The sequence below is a fragment of the Nyctereutes procyonoides genome, unplaced genomic scaffold (assembly GCF_905146905.1).
Source record: "Nyctereutes procyonoides isolate TBG_1078 unplaced genomic scaffold, NYPRO_anot_genome, whole genome shotgun sequence".
Classification (NCBI taxonomy): domain Eukaryota; kingdom Metazoa; phylum Chordata; class Mammalia; order Carnivora; family Canidae; genus Nyctereutes; species Nyctereutes procyonoides.
In genome coordinates, this window is record NW_026575125.1 from 35743238 (window position 1) to 35768020 (window position 24783).

Sequence of the window (24783 nt, forward strand, 5' to 3'; positions counted from 1 at the left end):
TTTTAAATACAATCCTGAGTTTCAGTGTCCTCTCGTGCAATCAAAATCCTAGAACACTTTATATACAAATTGAGTGGCTTTTCCCTTTGTCCTCAAGAGTTAAAGATTTTCAAAGGGTGCCTGGGTGGCTCAGTTGGTTGAGCATCCTACTCTTTTGGCTCAGTTCATGATCTCAGGGTCCTGAGACTGAGCCCCAAATTAAGTGCTCTGCATTGAGCATGGAGCTTGCTTAAGACTGTCGCTTGCTTTCTCTTTCTTTCTCTCGCTCCCTTCACACACTCCCTCCTCCAGTGTGTGTGCTCCCCCACTCTTTCTCTCTCTGAGACAGAAAAATAATAATTATGAGAAAAGGTTTTTCTTTGTGTTTGGTGAGGTGTAGGGTATGTCGCTGTGTTGCCTTTCTGAAATAAGATGAAATTAAGCAAAACTATACAGAAGCATAGATGCTAGGACAGTCAAGAGAGACTTGAGACAAAACCATTCATCTTACTCAATGAAACACTTATGTAAAATAGTTTAAGGATATTGATGTCTAATGAATCATGTACAACTAAAATTAGATTTTAAAAATAGTTGTGAAACATCATTTTCTGGGGCACCTGGGTGGCTCAGTGGTTGAGCATCTAACTTCTGCTCAGGTCGTGATCCTGGGGTCCTGGGATTGAGTCCCGCATCAGGCTTCTTGCAGGGAGCCTGATTCTCCCTCTGCCTGTGTCTCTGCCTCTCTCTCTTTCTCTCTGTGTCTCTCATGAACAAATAAAATCTTTAAGAAAAAAAAAAACACATCATTTCCTACGGTTTAATGTTTATCTTCAGAGAGTAAAATTTTGTGAAGCACTTAGATTTCCTCTCAGTGGCACTGGTAACCATTTTGTGTTTAAGGTCTGTTGTCATAATTTGAAATGTTTGCAGTCCACCTTGCTGTTACTTGGTTTGATGTGCTTTTATTCAATTAAATAGTTTTGAAATTCATTGATTTTGTTTGTTTCAGAATCAGCTACCTTCTTGATGCATAGGAACTTTGATAATACCTATGTATGTTTATCTTTTTGACCTCATAATGATAGATAATGCTGTGAGTTTTTTCCAAAGCTAGTCTGAATTTCTTACCTCTCAGTAAATTAATACTTTTTATCATATAATTGGACATTTTGAGACAACCAGAAAAATACTTTGTTTACATTAATTGTCTTCCCTTTTTTTAGGCCTTGATGTTAAAAGTGAAGCATGTCAGCGATTTTTCCGGGATGGGCTAACAATATCATTCACTAAAATCCTTACAGATGAGGCAGTGAGTGGCTGGAAGTTTGAAATTCATGTGAGTCTTTCATTTGACTTTAAATAATCAGATTTTCCTAGTGTTGCCTGTGTTTTCTCATATATATGTAAAATACATATTTGGTTGTATATTTGATCCACTAATTGAATTAAAGGTCTAAAACTGAGAAACGTTAAAAATACTTGTTATAAATTATAATTTCTATCAAAGGGAAGCATAATCTTTTAGGAGTGTGAGATTTAGAATTAGAGACCTTTGGTTTAATCTGTCTCCTGGGTGCTTTGTGACCTTAGGCTGTTCACCATGTTTCATTAATTGTGAAATGCACCACACATTTATTTTATGGACCACCAAGGAAGGAAAACACCTAACTAAGGTGGGGAATCAAATACGTGGGACACAAAGGCTCAATGCAGAGAAATAAACTTGCCATACAGAAAGAGATGCGAAAGAAACCCATATGTGTCAATTATGGTATCTTAGAGGGGGTAAAAGTCTCCTGAAGATTTAAACAGGCCAGCATTCAAAGAGTTTTGTAATTTGAAATCAGATTATAGTTGTGAAACAAAAAAAAACTCCTTAAATGGATAAAGTGGTCTCAGGTTCATGCTATGCCCAAGTGATTGGCAGAGGCAAACACAGGTTTTCTCTACAGTACCTTCAGTTGAAGAAACTACAAGGCCTTGATTATAAGATACAATGGAACTTCAGAGTTTTTAAAAAGTAAAAAAAAAGTCATGTATCTTAGGTCTGTAGAATGCCAAAATTATTTGAATTCTCTTTCTCTATTCATACTGTGGAAATCTAGTCATAAATTGTGAAGCAGATATTTTTGTGCTCTGTGAACTATTTTTCAGATAGAACCATAGCACAGAAATCCCATCTTCAAATTCAACGTGTAACTTTATAAGTAAGGAAATGGAAACTTTGGAGGTGCTATCAGACTTTTTCATTGAGGCTTAGATAGCAAATCAATTCCATCTTAGATAAATAAAATACTGTGTAGATTTTAGAATAGCTGCCTCTAGTGTGAAAATTCCAAAGAGGAAAAAAATTTGCATCTTATCTGTTGATGTAGAGCAGTACCTTGTTCATTTTGTAAGCCATTGCAAGTGTTTTTTTTTAAAGCAGGTACTATATAAAGGATAGTAAATGTTAGTTGGTTTTTTGATGTATATCAGTTTGATCCTAATATTAAACAATTCAAATGATCAGTGTTAAAAAATGGAGTGATCATAATTAAAATATAGTTAAGATAGGAAGGTATTTCTATATGGAGTTACAGTGTTTTGATCTTCTAAAAATCACTTTTCCTCCTTATATAATACAGAGGTGTATTATCAACAATACTCATCGCCTGGTGGAACTATGTGTGGCCAAGTTGTCCCAAGACTGGTTTCCACTTCTAGAACTTCTCTCCATGGCCTTAAATCCTCATTGCAAATTCCATATCTACAATGGTACACGTCCGTGTGAATCCGTTTCCTCAAGTGTTCAGTTGCCTGAAGATGAACTCTTTGCTCGTTCTCCAGACCCTCGATCACCAAAAGTGTGTTGGTTTGTTATTTTCTAATTAATACAGTTTTGGTCTCCAACAGAGCTGTAAAAGATCTGAACTGCTTGTTAACGTGAAGAAGAGTAGTTTCACGTTCCTATTGAAGGGATTCTGCATTATTTTGTGTTTTGGATTCTTTTTTCCGTTCCAGCTTTACTTGAAGCAGAATTGACAAAATTGTTTTGGATTGTGTTTTTTTAGCTTTCTCTACAGTTAATCCCCATTGTTTCTTGCCAGCTCCTTGGGAAATAGTCATAAATTGAGTTAATATGAAGCAGGCCATAATTTTCGTCATAAATAAGGGTAGAATAGGAGGCGACTTTGCCCCCTTCCCTGGCCATGATCACTGTAGATATTCCAATGTCTTGACTTGAGGATCAAGTATATCCTGTAAATGTCTAATAATGTGTCATAAAAGTAAAATTATAGAAATTATAAATGAAAGAAACTAAAATTTATAAGTATCAATGAAATATATGTAGTATACATCAGTGTAAAAGTTCTTGAATGTAAATGTTCTATATTGGCATAAACAGTATACAAAATCTATCCTGGAACTATACATCTTTTAATAAATAGTAAATAACAATATATAGTTTTTAAATTTTAGAATTTAGGGAGACTTTTTAATATTATGGGCATTATAAAAAGGAAAACCTAGACAAGATAATTTGAATTTATACATAAAACTTTGGTTTATTTCTGTTAAAAGTGGAAATCCTGAAAATGTGTGAAACTGAGGGCTGGGATTTTTTTTTTTTTATATTTCCCAAGATTCGTGTATTTGCCACTTCATGCCTGTTTTTGTTTTGGTAAATCAAATTAGTATCTAAACAGTTACAATCTCCAAAATATACCTGTGATTTTTGCTGTATAGTTCAATGATAATCTTCATGAGACTCACAGGGAATAACTTGATTTAAGATGGCTTCTGGCTGAAGATCTCTTTATATCTTTCTTTGATGCCTAGCTCTTGAGTATTATTAATTACAGTGTTCCTAATTGCTTAAACATAACATCAAAGCTGAAAACGTTTAGTAAGATTCGCTTTAGAATTTTTTTTTAACCTTATGCACATACACTATTTTATATATTCGTGTTGTACATAACTACTGAGCGTATCAGCCTATCAGTCTCATTCTAGTTTCTGGGGAAATTGAAGTACAGAATTGCTTAATGCCATAAGGGACTTGTAAATTAAAATGCTCAAGTTTTAAATTGTTTAGAAATAACTTTTTAAGACCAAATAAAAAGATAGGAGAATACTATAATGAACTTAAATAGAAAAATGGTTAATTTAGTACAGAATTTAATTTAGATATAAAGTCCTATCAAGGGATCCCTGGGTGGCGCAGCGGTTTGGCGCCTGCCTTTGACTCAGGGCGCGATCCTGGAGACCCGGGATTGAATCCCACATCGGGCTCCCGGTGCATGGAGCCTGCTTCTCTCTCTGCCTGCCTCTCTCTCTCTCTCTCTCTCTCTCTCTCTCTCTCTCTCTCTCTCTCTCTCTCTCACTATCATAAATAAATAAAAAAATTAAAAAAAAATAAAGTCCTATCAAAACCACCTTTAAAAGAAAACAAACCACCTTTAGCTAACATAAGTCTCTTTGAAAGCATTACCTAACAAAAAAAAAAAAAAGAAAAGAAAAGAAAGAAAGAAAGCGTTACCTTATACTTCATTTCCCTTTGTCCTGGACACATTTTTTTGTTTTTGTTAAGTACGTGTTGTAGAAATTATTTGTATTTAAGACTTAGTAGCGAAATTACCTCCTCCCTGCCCTTGGTTTTCCCTCAGTGGATTCTAAAATGTGGCCTTTTAAAAGAAACCAAGGTATAAAAGGTTATCTTGGGTACATAAATTTTTTGATCAATTTGATTCTTAGATATGTATATAACCTCTTTTTTTGCATGTAAGCATGCTTTTAACTACACAAACCATTGGCTGTCCTAATTGTATTGGACTTTGAGTGATTGCTGTCCCTTAGGGAAGATTTTGAAAGACAGTCCATAGTTATTGGATCGTTGGTTAACTCTAAGCTGAGAATTGGCATGAGCCAGCAAAAGCATCAGCCAACATGTTCTAGTTAGGAGCAACAAAAATACCAGGGTTAGCTTTTAATTAATATTTCACTCTCGGGCTTTAAGATTATTGTTTTCATAGGGAATTTTTAATTATAACTACAATAAAAAGTAAATTCAAACATTAATTTTGGTTTCCAAATATCTTTTTCTTATTTTTTAAAGTTTTTTAATCTCCCTAAGTTTTTAAAAATAACTTTCAGATAATAAGATTTTCTCCTACAGTGGGATCTCTGAAATAGAAACCTGGTATCTAATTCCTGTTCATGAGTTCTGTTGGTACAAACAACTGTGCCCTAGTGATTTAATCTGTACTGTTGCTTTTGCTTTTTTCTCACAGGATTACTGTAAATAATATGAAGTATTTCAAAGATGATTTTACATAATGATTTTCTTTTATTGAATTTCCTGTTTTAATCAAGAAAGTACTTCAGATGCTGCTTTTCTTCCTTAAAATCAGGAAGTCAGCCTCTTTCATTAACTGTATTACAGGGTTGGCTGGTGGATCTTCTCAACAAGTTCGGCGCTTTAAATGGGTTCCAGATTTTGCATGATCGTTTTATTAATGGATCAGCATTAAATGTTCAAATAATTGCAGCCCTTATTAAGTAAGTTATGTTTTTAAGTGAATCTTACGTGTATTATAGGAATTGCTACTTAATTCCTTGATAAAAATTTTTTTAAATTATGGTTTCCTTTTTAACTGATAACTAGTAACTTTTTAAAAGTAATATAAGTAAGTCTGAGTTCAATCCTAGTTGATTGTAGGAAAGCAAATATTCTAAGAGTTTTTTTGTCTTTCTTCTTTCAGACCATTTGGGCAATGCTATGAGTTTCTCACTCTTCATACAGTGAAAAAGTACTTTCTTCCAGTAATAGAAATGGTCCCACAGTTTTTAGAAAACTTAACTGATGAAGAGCTGAAAAAAGAAGCAAAGAATGAAGCCAAAAATGATGCTCTTTCCATGATTATTAAATCTTTGAAGAATTTAGCTTCAAGGGTTCCAGGACAAGAAGAAACTGTAAAAAATTTAGAAATATTTAGGTTAAAAATGATACTTAGGTAAGATGTTTTCCTCTTGAAATAAACTGTGCGAGTGTTTAGAATCCTACTTAACACTGAATTTCTCTTCTAGATTACTGCAAATATCGTCTTTCAATGGGAAGATGAATGCACTGAATGAGGTTAATAAGGTGATATCTAGTGTATCCTATTATACTCATCGGCATGGTAACCCTGAGGAGGAAGAGTGGCTCACAGCTGAACGAATGGCAGTAAGTCCTTTGGTTCTTCTGTTATAAGTGCTAGAGGAGAAAATGGCATCAAGTGTTTAGAAACTTCTGTGGCATTTTGACATTGCAACATATTTCCTGTATTTTTACAAACAAACCTGCAACATATTAGAATAAAAATTGACCTTTACCAACTGAAAAGTATATTTCGCTAGCATATTTGGGGGGGGGGGCGTAAATACTTATTAAGTTGAATACTATAAAGTTACACAGTATGAACTATTACATTTTTGTATTGTAAGTTATTAGAATTTTGTTCTATTGGTATCAATATTAAATAAATGCCAGTCAGCAACATAGCATACTGTTACAGAAACACAGACTTGGGAAGCATGCAGTCTTAATTCCAGTTCCACTTCTCACACTTCTGAGCCTGATTACTCTTACTTTAATAGGATAATATATCCCTTGTTAGGATTATTTGGAAGATTAAAGAGCCAATGGATAAGCAATAGTAGCATAACTGATGAATAAATAAAAGCAAAAAATTAAAAGGGCATGTTTTCACCAGAATCCCATCTGATGTAAGGAAACCAAAGATCTTAAAATGGGTCTTGTACCCACTCTACCTAAACCATTGTGCTTACTGCACTTAAATACTACTTTACTGCATAAATGCTGGAGTTGAATTTTCAAAATAATTGCACTATTTCTGAGTCATGGATACATTTCAGTATGTGCAATATTAAGTTTCATGAAATTATAGTGGCTTTTCATAGTTTTGAATTAAAAAAGCACATAAGCCTATGTGCTTTTTTAATAAATACATTAGTGTATTTATTTTGCATTTTTAAATTCCTACTAATGTTGTTTAAAAGTGTGAACTGTATTTCATACGTATATTCTAAAAAGCTTCTTTGTGGGACGCCTGGGTGGCTCAGTGGTTGAGCGTCTGCCTTTGGCTCAGGTTGTGATCAGATCCTGGGATTGAGTCCCACATCGGCTCCCCAGAGGGAGCCTGCTTCCCCCTCTACCTGTGTCTCTGCCTCTGTGTGTGTGTCTCATGAATAAATAAAATCTTAAAAAATAAAAATAAAAAAGCTTCTGTGTTTCAGCTTCTTTGAAACAAGTTTTTAAATTTTGTTTAGGAATGGATACAGCAGAATAATATCTTATCCATAGTGTTGCGAGATAGTCTGCATCAACCACAGTATGTAGAAAAGCTAGAAAAGATTCTTCGTTTTGTCATCAAAGAAAAAGCTCTGACTTTACAAGATCTTGATAATATCTGGGCAGCACAGGTAAGAAATTTCAGATGGTGACTACTTGGTTTCTAAAAGAAAGATATTAAAAATGAAAGGAATATAGTAGTCATGAAACAAGATGAACGTTTATATTATTAGACTCCTCTACATTTAACTGCTCTTGATTTACAGAAATCCTGTCAATCTTTTTAAATATATTCATCATTTATTGTATGTTTGGTACAGGTTACCAATTTGTAGGTGGATTTTAAATTTAGTAATCACTACAAATTTTTGATTGAAGTATTTTATTTACACAATATTACATTAGTTTCTTCATAAACTTAATTCAAAGAAAACTTTAATGCCAGTAGAGTTAAATCACTAGATTATGTATGAAGACCTGTTGTATGTAATCCAAAGGATTTATAGCTTTGCTGAAGGATAACTTTTTTGATTTAAGAAACTAGATGATTCAAATCACTTTGACTACTTCAATAACGCATTTTTACTAGGATCACTTGGGAAGTATTGTTGAGTTAGATTACAAAGCTTTGTGTTTTGAGTCTGTAGCAAGAAAACATTCAGTTTTCCCTTTGAGTGCTTAAGGTAACAGTTTTTGAACAATACCAGTGGTGTACCTTATTGTTCTACTTAGAATGTTAAAATTGGCACACTAAATTCAATAAATTATAATAGAGGCTCACATTAATTCCCAAAGTACACATTAGCCATGTATATCAAGGAATTTAATTTGTCAGGTTTTAGAGGCCAATTCTAAAGCATTTAAAATGTTAGGGATTTCCTTATGTTACACACTTAGATGAAGATGATGGGAATAGTTTAACAGCTATCAGTGGTTAGTATATACAACTTGAGTGCTGTTCAAATTGAAATATGCTATGTTTTCTTTGGTTTTTCAATAGGCAGGGAAACATGAAGCCATTGTGAAGAATGTACATGATCTACTGGCAAAGTTAGCATGGGATTTTTCTCCTGAACAGCTTGATCATCTTTTTGATTGCTTTAAGGTAATAGCATAGTAAAGTAATGCCACTTCATTTTAATAAAATTATTAGATCTATGAGTTGTTCTTAGACAATACATACTTGAGAAATTTTCTGGTGTGAAGGAATTGGTCTTTTTTTTTTTCCAGTTAGCACTTAATGTTCATTTTTATTATAATAGGTCCTCATAAATAAGTAATCTTTCAAACTCAGGTTGTGAGTTTGGATTCCTTTCCCCTAGCAATTTGAATTTTTTTTATAGATTCTGGTGCACTGTAGGACTTCAGGGAAGGATGATTGGTTGCAATAAAAAATAGTGTCAATAAAAGGGATTACCAATAGCTTGATATTTTGGGGTGATACGCGCAGACAAATCAAAATGTAATTCATAAGGTAGCCCAAGAGCCCTTACAGTGATATCTGTGTTAGTACCATCTGCATTTTTTAAGGCCGTATTGTGTAGCGGTTTCTCTATAGTTGCTAGTACCAGGTTTGTAAAAAACACGATTGATGAATTTGTGGATTAAGAATATATAACTTTAGGGCAATAACAGTGCTCATGAAGGATGTTCTATTAGCAACTGGCATTAGATGATAAAAGGTATCTTGTTTAAAATTAGTTACACTGCCTGCTGGTGGAAACATAAGTTGCTACAACCGTCTTGGATATAGAATGATATTTCTTAAAAAGTGGAGGATTCTCATGACTCATTAGTTTGACTTCTGAATATATCCTCTAGAGAAACTCACGTATAAGTGCACCAGGATACATGTTTAACATTTGTAGCAGAATTATTTGTAATAGCCAGCAAGAAAATTGCTATGTAGAATGGATAAACTGTATAATGTTGCTACAATTTAAACACTTCACAACAGTGAGAAAGAGTAAATTTGAGCATTTTAGCCACGTGGATAAGTCTAATAAAGTTGAAAAAAGGAATAAAATTACACAAGAATTCATATACCTTGATTGCATAACATAGACTTCAGAAGTAGACCAGCTAGCTTCTAGAGTCTTGCTTACCAGGTTATTTTTGACCTGTGTAGTAAGTTACACGGGTGTTGACATTATGTAGATTATGTATACATTTATACCTTTCTTGGTGTGTATTTCACAATTGAAGGAAAAAAAATGTGAGTTATTGGCTTGTACCTCAGACCAATTAAATTTGAATTGCTTGTTATGGTGCCTGGGAGCCTGTATTTTAAGCAACATTTTCAGCTGAATCTTTTTTTTTTTTTTTTAATTTTTTTTTTTTTTTTTTTTTTTTTTTTTTATTTATGATAGTCACAGAGAGAGAGAGAGGCACAGAGACATAGGCAGAGGGAGAAGCAGGCTCCATGCACCGGGAGCCCGATGTGGGATTCGATCCTGGGTCTCCAGGATCGCGCCCTGGGCCAAAGGCAGGCGCCAAACCGCTGCGCCACCCAGGGATCCCTCAGCTGAATCTTAAGCACGTTAAAGTTGTAAATAATTGCCTTATGGAAAAATTCAGTTTGAAATCTATCAAAGGCAGCTGGGGAAATAATAGAACCTATTATCATGGGTATTCTAAAGTTAATTGCCATTCAGTTTTAATCTTGAGATGACTTCCGAAGTGGCACAGTGCACGTTGACCAAGATGGCCGTGATGGGAAAAGGAAAGAAGAAAGAGGTCAAATATACAGCCTCCTGAACCCCCTCCTCTTCTAAGGATGGTCTAAATACAACAGTAGTCTAAATACAAACATGGTTCTATTATTTTTATCCCCTTTGGCCTAGCAGGTATTTACTATAAACACAGGTTATTTGGTCGTAAGCACTGTTTTCTAAGGTATCGGAACTTTTTACAAAAGATGATTCAAAGGACGCATGAAGTCCAGGTCATGCCTTGTAGTTCTTTATAAACTGGAAGCAAGTGATTTCAGACTTGTCGATTAGTCTTAGGTATTTGCCTAGTTTAGTTTCAAGTAAGTCTTTGTTCTTCAAAACATTTATACTATTGTACAGCCCCATCAAGATTTTCACATCCTAGCCAGCAGTTGTTTTGTCAGAATTCTTGATTTGTGACCATCTGCTTGGTATGAAATATCTCATTGTGATATAGCTGCTTATATCCTTGATCACTATTGAGGTTCAACATCTTTTCATATGTTTCTATTCTTTATTTTGTTGTGAAAACCCTATTGAAGTTTTTTGACTAATTTTTCCTTATTGGGTGGTTATTTTCTTAGTGGTTTGTAGGAGTTCTTTGCATTCTCAGTGATAGTCCTTATCAATTCAAGTGTCACAAATAATTTCTCCCAGTTTGTTGTCTTTTTTCCTCCCCTTATGGTGGCTTCCCCTGAATAGGTGTTCTTAATTGATTCTCCTTTTCATATGTCATTATTTTTGTATATATCCCTCGGAGATGAGTATATGAAGAAAAAGTTCATACTATTATCATACCTAAAAAAAAAAACCTAATAATTCTGTAGTACTGTCAAATAGTATTAAAATTCTTCTTTATTGTTTTTTTAAAAATAGTATTAAAATTCTAATGGTCTCAGATCATTATTTTTGAAATTTGTTTGAAAAGGTATTCATACTTTGTAATTGGTTGTATACGTCATTTAAGTCTTTTTTGAATCTACAGTTTTTCCCTTTATTCCTTAAAGAAACTGGATTGATTATTGTGTTGTTTTATATCAGTAGTATGAAATTTAGGCCTGTGGGTTTTTTTTCCCGTTTCCTAGAATACATCAGAGGTGGTCATGTGCTCTTTATTCAGGAGGCATGTAATGCCTAGCGAACCTGTCTTTTTAAGATGTTCTTAATTTTAATGTCTAGTACTTGAGACGTTATCTTGTAAACTTAAGAGTTTTCATATTTCTTTCATAATTTTGAGGGGTTAGAAGGAATTACAAGTTTGCATTAAAGTTGTCTTCCAAGATATCCCATATTTATCAAATTGTAAATGGTTGTGTGTAATGATTCCATTGAAATGATCTCCTATAATTAACGTAGTTATCCTTCTGTTGCTTGCCATTAGGTTGATTTCACATTATTTTCTAATAAACATTCATCAGCAGCTTAATACATACAGCTTTTCTCATACTGTTTAGCAACAGCCCTGGCCTTTACCCATTTGATGCCTTCATCACTTACAACCTACCCCACGTGCATTGTATAATGGCATTTTTAAAAAAATACCATTTTCAGAGGTTTTTTTTTGTTGTTCCCCCCATTGTAGAGATTGTATTTTTTTAAGCTTTTATTTATTTGAGAGAGAAAGAGAGCACAAATGGAGGAATAGCAGAGGGAGAAGGAGAAAGACTCCTCCCCGAGCCAGGACCCCAGCATCATGACCTGAACTGAAAGCAGACACTTGACTGGTTGAGCCACCCAGGCTCCCCTTATTATGGAGATTTTAAATGAGTATTATTATCTTCTTCTATATTGAAATGAAATAGCACCAAATTATTTTTACAAACGTTAGAAATTGTTTTTATTGGTTAATAACAGACTTAATAGAATATTTTGTTCTCATGTGTAGTGCACAGTGCTCTCATCAGCTTTTTAAATTTATGAAAATCTTTGTGTATCAGGTTGTGTTTATCAAGTTTTAGTATAATTTTTCTATTTATTAGAGAGCACAAGTGGGCTGAGATAGGGGCAGAAGGACAAGCAGACATGTCCTTCTGCTGAGTGGGGAGTCTGGCCTAGGCCTGGATACCACAAGCCTGAGATTATGACCTAAGCTTAGGTATTTAAATAGAGATATTTTTTTTTGTCTTCTTGTTTAATTCTGCTCTTATTTCTCATCTATCACCAGAATAATTCTGTGCTCAGCTGTGTTGTTTTTCCAATGAATATATTTAATCCCATGACAATTACTGATGGGTGAATTTGTTGTTTTCATGTCATTTAAAAATTTTTTTTCTAGGCCAGTTGGACAAATGCAAGTAAAAAGCAACGTGAAAAGCTTCTTGAGCTGATACGTCGCCTTGCAGAAGATGATAAAGATGGTGTGATGGCACACAAAGTGTTGAACCTACTGTGGAATTTGGCCCACAGTGATGATGTACCTGTGGACATCATGGACCTGGCTCTCAGTGCCCACATAAAAATACTTGATTATAGTTGCTCACAGGTAAGGTGTGCCCCCTTGCTCACTTTTTTTGACCTTCACCTTCATTCTCAGGATGGCTTAGATAACGAGTAGTTCCACATCTTTCCAACGTTGTTATTTTTAAAATGATCCTCAAGAAGTGACTTATTTTCTTCATGTAAGTCTGCCTTATGTTAGGTCTCTGTCAAAATTTTGTGTATCATCTAGAAAAGCATTTTAGTTTCCTTGGGAGAAAGTATTTTAAAAAGCAGTTTATGGGGGATCCGTGGGTGGCTCAGCGGTTTGGCGCCTGCCTTGGGCCCAGGGCGCGATCATGGAGTCCCGGGATCGAGTCCTGTGTCAGGCTCCTGGCACGGAGCCTGCTTCTCCCTCTGCCTGTGTCTCTGCGCCTCTCTCTCTCTCTCTCTCTCTCTCTCTCTCTCTCTCTCTCTCTCTCTCTCTCTCTCTCTCTCAAATAAAATCTTTAAAAAGCAGTTTATGTAGTGGTTTCATTGTTGGTGCATGGTGCTGAAATACCAGTTTTAAATAGATCATAAGATATTAAAGCTGTTGAGGGACGTTAGAGGTAAGAATTTGGGTTTTCTTTGCTCACAGGGAAGTTAAGAAAAATTAATATAATGTTCTAAATAGTAAAACATTTTGAGCCTTGCCTGTGGGCAAATCACACAACAGCTTCCCTGCATTCTAACTTGTAGCATGTTAGCTGTTGACCCAGGGTAAAATTAAAATTGCTGTTAACTAATTTTCCACTTGTTAAAACTGTTTGCTACACCAATGAACTGAAATTCCGGTGAGAGCTAAATAAATAAGTTCAAGTAGGTGTATGTGATTCAGATGCCCTTTTTTTTTTTAACTAGCTAATCACAGTTCCGTAAGTATTTAGTATATCAAATACTACTAAGTATTTAGTATATCAAATACTACTAACAGTCTTCAACAGAGACCACACACACACACACAAAGTAATCCAAACTTCAAGTTCTTAGTGCAGAAACCTGCATTTCTGATTACTATTAATTTAGAGGAAGGAGTAAATAATGTTTGAGAAGTGAGTATCATGTTTGCAATAATTCTGAGTTTATAATATTTTCATAACTACTTTTCTTTTATCTTTTTGTGTATATGTCCGTATTTCCTTATTTTGATTTTCAGTGAAAAATTTTTTAACTTAGTTGCCATACCATTATTTTCTTGGTAAAATAGAAATTTTCAGTGTGCCTCACCATGCTAAACAATCCCATATAGAATAACAATTGGATTATATGTTATTGCTGGATTTTATTATATGGTAGCGTCCTTTGAAACATTGGATAATATTGTTTTGCTTTTTGTAGTTATGGTAGTAAATGTGAAATGAAAATGTATTTTGTGCTGCGTTTTATTACTGTTAATCTCATTTCTGCAATTATTACATTTGTTATGATCTTTTAAGAAAAGCCCTATTTTGTCATTGGAGGTGGAATTTTCCTGAGTGTGTGGCCTATCTCTAAAACAGTGAAATTGTTTGTTTAAGGATCGTGACACACAGAAGATCCAGTGGATAGATCGCTTTATAGAAGAGCTTCGTACGAATGACAAATGGGTAATTCCTGCACTGAAACAAATTAGAGAAATTTGTAGTTTGTTTGGTGAAGCCCCTCAAAATTTGAGGTAAGGCTTTTAACGGAAAATGTCAATATTTTCATTTTTGTATTTTATTGAAAAGAAATAGCATTCTCACTTGGTGAAAGCAAATTTGTCAAAAGAAAGAGTGGGAGGTTGACAGGCAAAGTGAAGGGTTAATTTGGAACAAAAGAAGATTCCTGTATCATATCCACATGTTGATTTTATTTATGAAGAAATAAGCCACAATTAAATTATAAGCATCAGAATCAGCAGTATTCTATACTATATATCAGCAGTCTATATATCTATAGACTATATATATCAGCAGTATTACTCATGCAAGATAACAAGATACGGTTTTTTAATTGATTTAATTGATTGTAGCTAAATTTCTATTAGTGGTATGTATTTATTTATATATAGGAGTCTTTAAATACATCATTTTACATGCCGAATTCTGGTTACTGAAATAATTTGTCCTGGTGTTTTCTTTCTATAAGAGTTATAACAGATAATGTGAAAAGTTAAAAATAATATGCAGAGGGAGAGCCTACGTGTAGTACAAAGAATATTTATAGTGGGGGCAGGATTCCTGAGTATGACCCTTGTGTCTGAGCAGTCATATCATCTTGTAAAGATTTATGAATTGAAAGAAATGTGTTTTTCTTATATGTAAATTAGATGATTGCCAAGATCCTTTGCAGCTCTAGATTATTAAGATTATGCCTAAGACCGTAAGGCTGTATATATTTTGGTTTCAATGGTTCAACTTTGTCTCATTTTTTTTTTCAAAAAGCTTGAAAAAATATGAAATTAGTAAAGCTATAGGGATAAACAGTGGAGAAAATCCAGATATATATCTTATTAAGAGTAACATTTCTTTGAGGGACATATTTTGATTTTTTTGGCCTTTTTGCCTTTTTCAAATGTATGTATTTGTTGGCAGATAGTTTACATACTCTTCCAGGGTCAGGGTACAGTGACTTCATCTCCACTAGAATAGTAAAGACTGAGAGTTTATTGGTTTCAGTGAATGTAGTAGAAAAGGTTGGAAAGGAGCTAGCTATCTTTCTGGTAATGTGGGCAATATGGCTATACACCAAGTGTCCCAGAATGTACCTCGAATGGCTAATAAAATTTTACAGAAAGCATTTTCTTTGATCAAATTCCTTACTATTAGAGCATAATCCTTGTAGTGCAAGTCTTGAAAGGATTATGTTCTTATTTCATAATTCTGGAAATAATCACATAAACTTACACAGGTGCTTTAGTACTACTGTAGTATAGGAGTAGAAAATGGTTGTTGAGGTAGACATCCACGTGGTGAGATGGGAGAATATTGAAGCATAGTTTCTGTGTAAGTAAGAATAACAGAATAAATATCTTAGTTTTTGAGGCATTATTTTCTTTTAAATTACTTGATATTGTTATTTAAAAGTAAACGGCCAAGATTGCAATTCTGTCATGAAGAAAACCATTCTAAGCTTTTTAAGTAGTAGCTAAGAATTTAGATTGTATAAGCTCTTTTGATTACAACAGAGTTTAATTGCCTAATTATATTGTTAAGTTCTTCTCGTTTCAGTCAAACTCAGCGAAGTCCCCATGTATTTTATCGCCATGACTTAATCAATCAACTTCAGCACAATCATGCCCTAGTTACTTTGGTAGCAGAAAACCTTGCAACTTATATGGAAAGCATGAGGCTGTATGCTAGAGGTATGTTTTGCAAGCTCACATGAAATAACAGCAACTTTCCAGCATTTTTTAAATCAAATTACCTCAGAAATGGACAACACAAGTATTTTAAAAGATGGAAGATAATTGGTCTTATTATTTTTTATCTTTTTATATAATTGGTCTTATTAACTGTTTCTTTATGAGCTTATGTTCCTTTTTATGGTCAGTTTTTACCCACCCTAAATCCCAAGCCAGGTTTTTAAAGCTTTCTTTAGTTCTTGCCTTCCCCATTCTCCTTGTTAAATTGATTTCTTTCTCTTCTGTGGGAGTTCTGCCTTTCTATACTATGTATAATTTGTATTACCTTCTTTGGGAATGTACTTGACTCATTCTCAGCTTTGGTTTGTTACTACCATCACCTTTATTATTTTATGAAAATGTGTGTTGTCTATGTCTATTCTTGTATATATTATAGTTCCTTTATAATCCTAAGTCCTTATTTTATGAGTTTCAGACTCTTTGAAACAAGAGTTTCACTCTTTTCATGTAAATTGGAAAATTCACACGAAAAATGATATGAAGCTACAAGAATCCACGTGTTTATGTTGGTTTTCAAAGTGCAAATTTGTTTAAATTTGTTAGTTTCCTGAGGTTTCAACAGCTGGTTTTTAAGTTCCTGCCATATGTGGAACTCTGCCTCAGTACTCTTTTTTGCCCTCTGACAGTTGTGTCTATGCTAGAGTAAGGATGGGTTTCTAGTAACATTCCACTGTCTTTTAGGCCCAATATTGTTCGCATAGCCAAAGAAAGAAAACTTGATACTTCCACTGCTAGAAATAGAACTGAACATAATGGGTACTGAACATATTACTGATTTAACATGTTACATTACATAAGAGTCTACAGAAACCAGTAGTCCTATATTAGATACAATATTTCTAATAGTATTTGAAGAGTAGATTAAACTCTTGGCATTCTTGAATAAAATCCCAAAATGCTTGTAAATCATAGGATTTGCTTAACGCAGGATATATATTTCCATCTAAAATTCAGATAAATATAATGGAAAAATTAAGCAGCTCTTCAGATATGCCTACGATTGTGTTGAATTCCTTTGTCCTTCCTTTACCCTCCCTCAGGGCCAACTGAGTTCTCCAAGGCTGTAGATTGTAGAGCTAGATAGCAATCTAAGCATCAGGTGGTTGGTAGGCACCAGGCAACGATCTTCTATAGTTTCAGGCCTCAGTTCATTCTAAGCAGCATGATAAGACAATCAGAGCATGTGACCATGTGATTTACGTTCTGTACCAAATGCAGCCAAAATCAGAGAAGCGCAAGAGGTTTCCACATAATATACCCAATCAGTCAAGCATCTAGGCTCAATTTAACATAATGCAGATTCTTTGTTTTGCCCTCATCTCTTTTTGCTGGCACAAAGTTCTCAGAAACACCATTGCAGGCCTTCCCCCAAAATGCAGCCATATAAATCATGTGTGCTGAGATACAATTTTTATTTACCTCATTGTGTGTTTCAGTTCTTTTCATTGCCAGAAGTTGAATACTATGTTGTCAGGACAGTCACATAATGCTGATGCATGTGCAGTTCAGCCTTACTAGAGTTCTCAGCTTTGTTTTAGTCAAATTTCACATGAGTCATTGCTTCATCTCAATTTTATTGTCACAAGAAGGTTTTCAGTCTTCAGTTTTCCCTCCTTTAATTGTAGCTCCATAAGAGGTATGATTCTTCATACAAGTTTGATTGTCTAGATTTGAAAATGACCAAAATATATTAGGTTTATGACCTTGGGCAAGTTATGTATACTAGAACAATGCACAGCACATAGTAAACTCTTAGATTTTTGTTATTGATGGTCCCCTGAACTCATTGACACACCTTCTGTTTCTTGTAACTTTGATAACTTCTTCCTTTATTACAGTACTCTTCTGATTAATACTGAATGGTTGGTCTACAGATCCTTAAATATGGGTTTAAAACTAGTGAAATTCTCCTGTTAACCTTTCTGCAGTATTAAGTCACTTCTGTGGTAACATCAGCCACCAACTTCCGAATTTGGAATTCTAAAGTAAATTATAGGTTTTATCTCTGTATAATAGAAGTATTCCATAGATTTCATTAGGTATAAACCTATTCGCAGGATAACATCAAGATTCCACAATTTTCTGATACTTTTAATTTTGGTTAACTATTTTATCAGTATTACATATTTATCCTACCCATATTTCATCTCCACTAGCACCTTTAGTTTTGGAATAAGACATTTTTACAGTAGTAGGGGCAGCTGATTCTACCTCCTGTTTTAATATTATTTAGATAAAGTAATGAATTTATTAAAATTCTCTCCAATATTTACTTATGTGTTCTTACTAATAGTGCCTTCAGACACTGGTGCTTACTGGTCATCCTTTAAAAGTTTTTTAGTACACACAAAGTAGAAGACCACTTTTAATCTTCACTCAACATTTTGCCTCATTGGTAGGGTAGTCATTGTATTGACTTGAACACGTATTGATCATTTTATTTACCACTTTTTCTGGTTTCTGAATAGAGTTGTAGAACTTAATCTTCATTGTATATCGTACTTTTGCATTCTGTTTTCCAAGGACAGCTACTTCTTTGACATCTTCTGAATCTCTTACATCCAGTACTGGCGATTCTTAGGAACATTTTTCCCCATAAAAGATTATTTCATGAGTGTCATTCACCAACAGTGCTCTGTGTTAGGGTTGTAACGTCTTCTTAGACGTTCTCCGCTCTGGCTCATGCCTACACATCAGTCATGAAATACAGTTAGGTCTGTGTGGGCTCTTTCTGATTTTTAAAAAAAATTGAGTCTTCGTTTTATAAATAGCTTATACTTTTCTGGAGTAATGGTTATTCCCATGACTGGTTGTATGAAAAGTATGTAAGATGGGCCTCCAGCATCGTATTTTAGAAAGTTATAAAGGGTTTAAAGAATTTTGTTAAAGGCTGCCTGAGTGGCTTGGTCAGTTGATCGTCCTCATCGGACTCTTGATTTTACACTCTTGATTATGGCTCAAGTCATCAGGGTCATAAGATTAGAGTCTTGCCTTGGGTTCCGCACTCAGCAGGGAGTCTGTTAGAGATTCTCTCTTCCTCTGTCCATCCTCCAAATGTGCAAAGCACATTTTCTCTCTCTCTCTCTAATTAAAAAAAAAAAGTAGTTGACATTTTGAAAACAAATAGGAGCCAGCTCTTACTGGCCAAAATTAGGTCAAAGTAAATAATAAAAATAACTAAACCCATTAAATAAGCTACAGACCCCTAAGTCCATGCTGTTAGAAAGTATCAACGAATATATATATAGAACATGGCGGTGATGATAAAAAAACAAAAACAAAAAAAACATGGGATGAGGGGTTTTAATTTTTTGAATGGTGGGAGTAAGATGCTCAGTGGACCTTATTTTTTTTTCTTTTAAAGATGATTTATTTTACAGAAAGCATGCAAAGGGCAGGTGGGGGAGAGGGAGAATCTCATGCGACTAACCACTGAGCATGCAGCCCAACACACGGTTTGATCTCACAACCCTAAGTGAGCTGAAATCAAGAGTCAGATCAACCAACTGAGGCACCCCTCAGTGGACCTTCTCTTTAACAAAACAACCATTTTGCTGAAGAAAAGTTTTTAAATAATCATTGAAAGTACCTGGAAATGATTCTAAGGGGATACAGAAAATGGTGAAATAATTATTCAAGAAAATCTCTTGAGAAGAACAAGAAGAGTCTGTAGCATTTGAGCTACAACTTACTCTCTCTCTACAGCTGCCAGTCCAGGGCTGTGGTTCCACCATAAGAGGGGCATAAGATTGGCGCTTATTATCTTCCCCAGTTAATGTTTTGCAGAAGTTCTGTTTTAAGGCAGTCATGTTAAGAAAACAGAGACTCCCTTATCCTGCTCAGTGTCTACTCGTAGGTCTAAAGCTTTGCTTTAGGCATGGCAGTCTGAGAATACTGAAGCTCTGATTACTCCCATTGCAGTTTGCTATGTCATAAGATGCAAATTCTGTGCCTAGGGAGCCAGACTGAGAAAATCGGGTATTTCCGTTTCCCACGCACCCAGCACCACTCAACAGAGCCGAGCCAGAGGTATCTCTCTTGGAGAAGCTGCTTGCTATGTTGTCACCAATTCCTGTGCAGTGGCACAGAGGTACTGCCCAGAGGGAGATGAAGAGTTCAGTTAGGCCTGAAGGGGTTGACCTTATTTGGACCAGATCATGACTTCTTAAAAGCATTATTAAAAGCAGTGGAGGGATCCCTGGGTGGCGCAGCGGTTTAGCTCCTGCCTTTGGCCCAGGGCGCGATCCTGGAGACCCAGGATCGAATACCACGTCAGGCTCTCGGTGCGTGGAGCCTGCTTCTCCCCTCTGCCTGTGTCTCTGCCTCTCTCTCTCTCTCACTGTGTGCCTATCATAAATAAATAAAAAATTAAAAAAAAAAATAAAAGCAGTGGAAATTTTGGTGAAGAGCAATTAAGGAGGGAGCTGATAGTACTCCTACTAACCAATGAAACTGCAGAGCAATAAAAAATTTAAGAGATTTAGATAAGGAGACAGTCAAGATGAGCCCACCTGGGAGCACAGTCAGCCCTAGGCTGTCACAAATGTTCTGCACATGCATTAGATTGTACCCACTCAGAAGCAATTAGAGGAAGACATGGACAACTTGAAAACATTCTTCAGTCCACATGCCAATCTATCAGGAAGGGTGGTAAGCTTCACTGGCTCAAGGACTTAAATTCAACTTCTGACCAGGGGGTGAATTATAAGCTACCATGACACCTGAGGCAATTCCTAGGAATCTAGGCTTAAAAGTAAAATATTATCCCTTTTAGAAGTAAAAGGAATAAAAACCTATTCCTTATAGTCAGAAACACTGTGTTTCATGCCTAAGACCACCCTCATGAATTATTGGGAAGAAAACCTCCCACCTACTACTAGCCCTTGACTGAATGTGAGACAAAAACTACTTGAACTACAATGATAGTATCCAAGCCATACTTCATCCACTGGTAAAGGGTAATAATTTAACTAGCCAAGGGGATTTAATTACAGCTTTTGGCCACTAAGGGGCTAATGCTGAACCAAGAACAATCTACAGGTGGCAAGGCTGAAAGGTAAAAACAAGGAGAAACACTGTGGATGAGATAGACTTCTTAGTGTTAGTTCACCCTAGTCACTAAACTACCAAGGAAACAACAACAACTCAGGGAGTGAGTGGGTAGTGTCAGTATTCAGGTTGCTACTAACTGTTAAATACCCAGATTTCCACCAAAAAAAAAAAAAATTAAAGGTGTCACCCATACATACACAGACCATAGAAACTGCCTCTGAAAAGGCCCATATGGTAGATTCTGTAGACAAAGACTTGAAAGAAGTTCCTGAGAATAGCAATAACAAAATAGTCTTTTATTAAAAAGAGAATCAAATGGAAATTCTGGAGTTAAAAACTATAGTATCCAAAATGAAAAATTTGCCTCAAGGGCTGAACAGTAGATTTGAGCTGAAAGAAGAATCAATCTCTGAACTTGAAGATTGAGCAACAGAAATTATGCAATCTGAAGAACAGTGAAGGAAGGGATAAAGAAAAATGAATGGAGTCTTCGAGAAATACAGGATAGCATTAAAAGAGTACCAACCTACATGTAATGAGAGTATGGGGGTTGGGGAGATGCCTGGGTGGCTCAGTGGTTGAACATCTGCCTTCAGCTCAGGGCGTGATGCTAGGGTCCTAGGATGGAGTACCGCATCAGGTTTCCCGCAGGGACCCTGCTTCTCCCTCTGCCTATGTTTCTGCCTCTCTCTCTCTCTCTCTCTCTCTCTCTCTCTCTCTCTCTCTCTCATGAATAAATAAATAAAATCTTAAAAAAAAAATGAGTGTGCTGGAAGGATACGCGGGGAGAGAATAGAGACCAGAAAGGGACATAATCACTGAAGACTTCTAGATTTCAGTGAGAGACAAACCTTAAACCATACAAGAACTTTAAAGAATTCCAAGTAAGTTAAAATTAGACCTGGATGCAGGCACATCATAGTTGTAAGAAATTTTGAAGGAAGTAAAAGAAAAATGACTTCACAAGGAAACCTCTATAAAATTAACTTCTTTTTTAGAACACTGGAGACCGGGAGGCATTAGGATAATTTACGTGAAGTGATGGGGCAGTGGAGGGACCTAAGAATCAAACCTATCTTTAAAAAATAAAGGCAAAATAAAGACATTCCCAGATGAATACTGAGAATTTATTGTTAGCAGACTTGCCCTGTAAGAAATACTAAAGGGAGTAATTAGGCTGACAGTAAGTAACACCAGACTGTAATTCAAAGCCCGGGGGGGGGGGGGGTGTGGAGTGGGGAGAATACAGGCCTACCTTGTTTTATTGCTCTTTAAAGATCATTGTATACTTTACAAATTGAAGGTTTGTGACAAGTCTGCCTCAAGCAATTCTATTGCTATTTTTCCAATAACATTTGCTCACTTCTCCATGTCTCTCACATTTTAGTAATTCTCACAGTATTTCAAACTCTTTCATTGTACTTGTTTGTTTTTTTTTTTTTAATTTTTATTTATTTATGATAGTCACAGAGAGAGAGAGAGAGAGAGAGAGGCAGAGACACAGGCAGAGGGAGAAGCAGGCTCCATGCACCGGGAGCCCGATGTGGGATTCGATCCTGGGTCTCCAGGATCGCGCCCTGGGCCAAAGGCAGGCGCCAAACCGCTATGCCACCCAGGGATCCCTCATTGTACTTGTTAAGGTGAACTGTGATGATTATGACTTGCCAAATGCTCAGATGATTAGTATTTTTTAGCGATAAATTGTTTTTTAAATTAAGGTGTTTGCATTGTTTTTTAAGACCTAATGCTTCTGCTTAGTTGATTCTAATACAGAATAACTTTCAGATGCACTGGAAAGCCAAGAACTTCATTTGACTCACTTTATTGCAATACTTGCTTTGTTTTGGGGGCCTGGAACCAAACTTGTAGTATCTCCAAAGTATGCCTGTCAAACTTTAGAACACCATAAACCAGTAATCCGTATATCACAAGTATCTTTGGAATACTCTATCCAGCAACAGCTATTGTACATTTGTAAGTGTAAATAGAATATTCTGCAGGACAGACCGTATTCTGGGCCATCAGCAAGCCTTAATAACCTAAAGTTTTGAAATCTTACAAGGTAGGGGTTTTGTCCACAATTGAATTAAACTATAAATAAAAAAGGAAATTGGTGATTTCACAAGTATGTGTTTAAGTATATGCTCAAAGAACGGGTCAAAGAAGCAATGATAACTGTGAAATGAGAATATACTGAGATGAATAAAAACAAAATTCCAAAATATGGGGAAAGTTACTAAGAAATTTGTACCTCCAAATGTTTATTATAAAAAAGAAAGTTAGAAAATCCATAACTTTCAGAAACTAGAAAAGAGCAAACTAAACCCAAAGAAGAAAGGAAGAAAATAATGAAGATTATTAGAGGAGAAATCAAGTAAGATAGAGTAAATCAGTGAAACTGAAAGTTAGATTTTTGAAAAGATCAGCAAAATTGACAAAACTTGGGCTAGGCTAAGAAAATAAGACTCAATTATGAAAAATCAGAAGTGAGAGGATACCATTAGTGATCTTAGGAACAAATATGAGAATACCAAATTACTGAAATTGAAGGAATTGTTAAAAAGTTAGACTCCTATCAAGTAAAAAGAGTGTATTAATAACCAAGCAAATTAGCACAAAGAAATTCCAGGACCATATGGTTTCGTTAGTGAATTTTGCTGAACAGTTAAAGAAGAATTACTACTGGGCCTTCTAAATCTTCCCAAAAAATTAAGGAACACTCCTTCTATGAAGCTCTTATTACCCTGATGCCAATATAATACAAAGACATCAGAAAACTATAGACCAATATCTTTTGAGTATAGATTCAACTCCCTCCCCCTAAGAAATAAGTAAACCAAATTTAACAACATACTGAAAAGGATTATGGAGGCGCCTTGCTGACTCAGTCAAAAGAGCATGCAACTCTTGATTTTGAGCTTTGAGTTCAAGCCCCACATTGGATGTGGAGAATACTTAAAAATTTTTAAAAAGAAAAAGATTATTTATTGTAACTAATTGGAATGTATCTCTGGAACATAAAGTTGGTTTGATGCCATTGTGATACATCATATTAATAAAGGATCAAAACTTAGGTAATCTTGTACATGAAGGAAAGGCGTTTGACAAAATTCAACACCTTTCATTTTGAAATCATTCAACAAAGTAGGAATAGACGGTATCAACCTGATAAAGGACATCTCAAAGATCTCACAGTTAATCTCACTTAATGGTGGAAAACTGGCTGCTTTCCCCTTAGCATCAAGAGTGAGACTAAGATGTCCATGCTAGTCCTCCTATTTAACATTCTATGGCAGTGCTGGCCTGAGCAACAAGGCAAGAAAAATAAACATCCACATTGGAAAAGGCATAACTTATCACAGAAAACATCTGTACATAGAAATCCTAAGGAAATCCCTAAAATTTATTAAAACTAGATTACAGGAATTAAGATCACTATATAAATGTCATTTGTATATCTGTATGCTCAACAATAATCAACCTGAAAATTAAGAAATAATTTTATTTATTATAGCTTTATAAAAACAAAACATTTAAGAATGAATTGAACCAAAAGTATAAAACGTGTATTACTATTTTTTAAAGATTTTTTAAAGTAATCTCTGCACCCAATATGTGACTCAAATACACAACCCTGAGATCAAGAGTCTCACACTCCACTAAGCCAGCTAAGCTGCCCCCAAAATTTGTACATTTATTTATTTTTTAAAAGATTTTATTTATTCATGAGAGAGAAGCCGAGACATAGGCAGGGAGCCCGATGAAGGACTCGATCCCGGGACTCCAGGATCATGTTCTGGTCTGAAGGCAGATTTGACCATCTGCTAAGCCACCCAGGTGTCCCAAAACTTGTACATATT

General features: G+C 35.2%; 1 protein-coding gene across 3 annotated transcripts in view; it reads left to right on the top strand.

Moving 5' to 3' along the window:
* Positions 1-24783, top strand: part of USP9X (ubiquitin specific peptidase 9 X-linked) — a 483762-nt gene that overhangs the window by 386854 nt on the left and 72125 nt on the right. For 2 of the 3 annotated variants that reach the window (XM_055337517.1, XM_055337516.1), the window contains 10 exons: positions 1206-1318; positions 2610-2828; positions 5408-5523; positions 5727-5978; positions 6052-6190; positions 7297-7449; positions 8319-8423; positions 12305-12511; positions 14004-14140; positions 15663-15811. In XM_055337517.1, coding sequence (XP_055193492.1) covers positions 1206-1318; positions 2610-2828; positions 5408-5523; positions 5727-5978; positions 6052-6190; positions 7297-7449; positions 8319-8423; positions 12305-12511; positions 14004-14140; positions 15663-15811 — 1590 coding nt within the window. The remainder of the gene's footprint in view (positions 1-1205; positions 1319-2609; positions 2829-5407; positions 5524-5726; positions 5979-6051; positions 6191-7296; positions 7450-8318; positions 8424-12304; positions 12512-14003; positions 14141-15662; positions 15812-24783) is intronic. The other variant, XM_055337518.1, reaches the window with a different exon arrangement.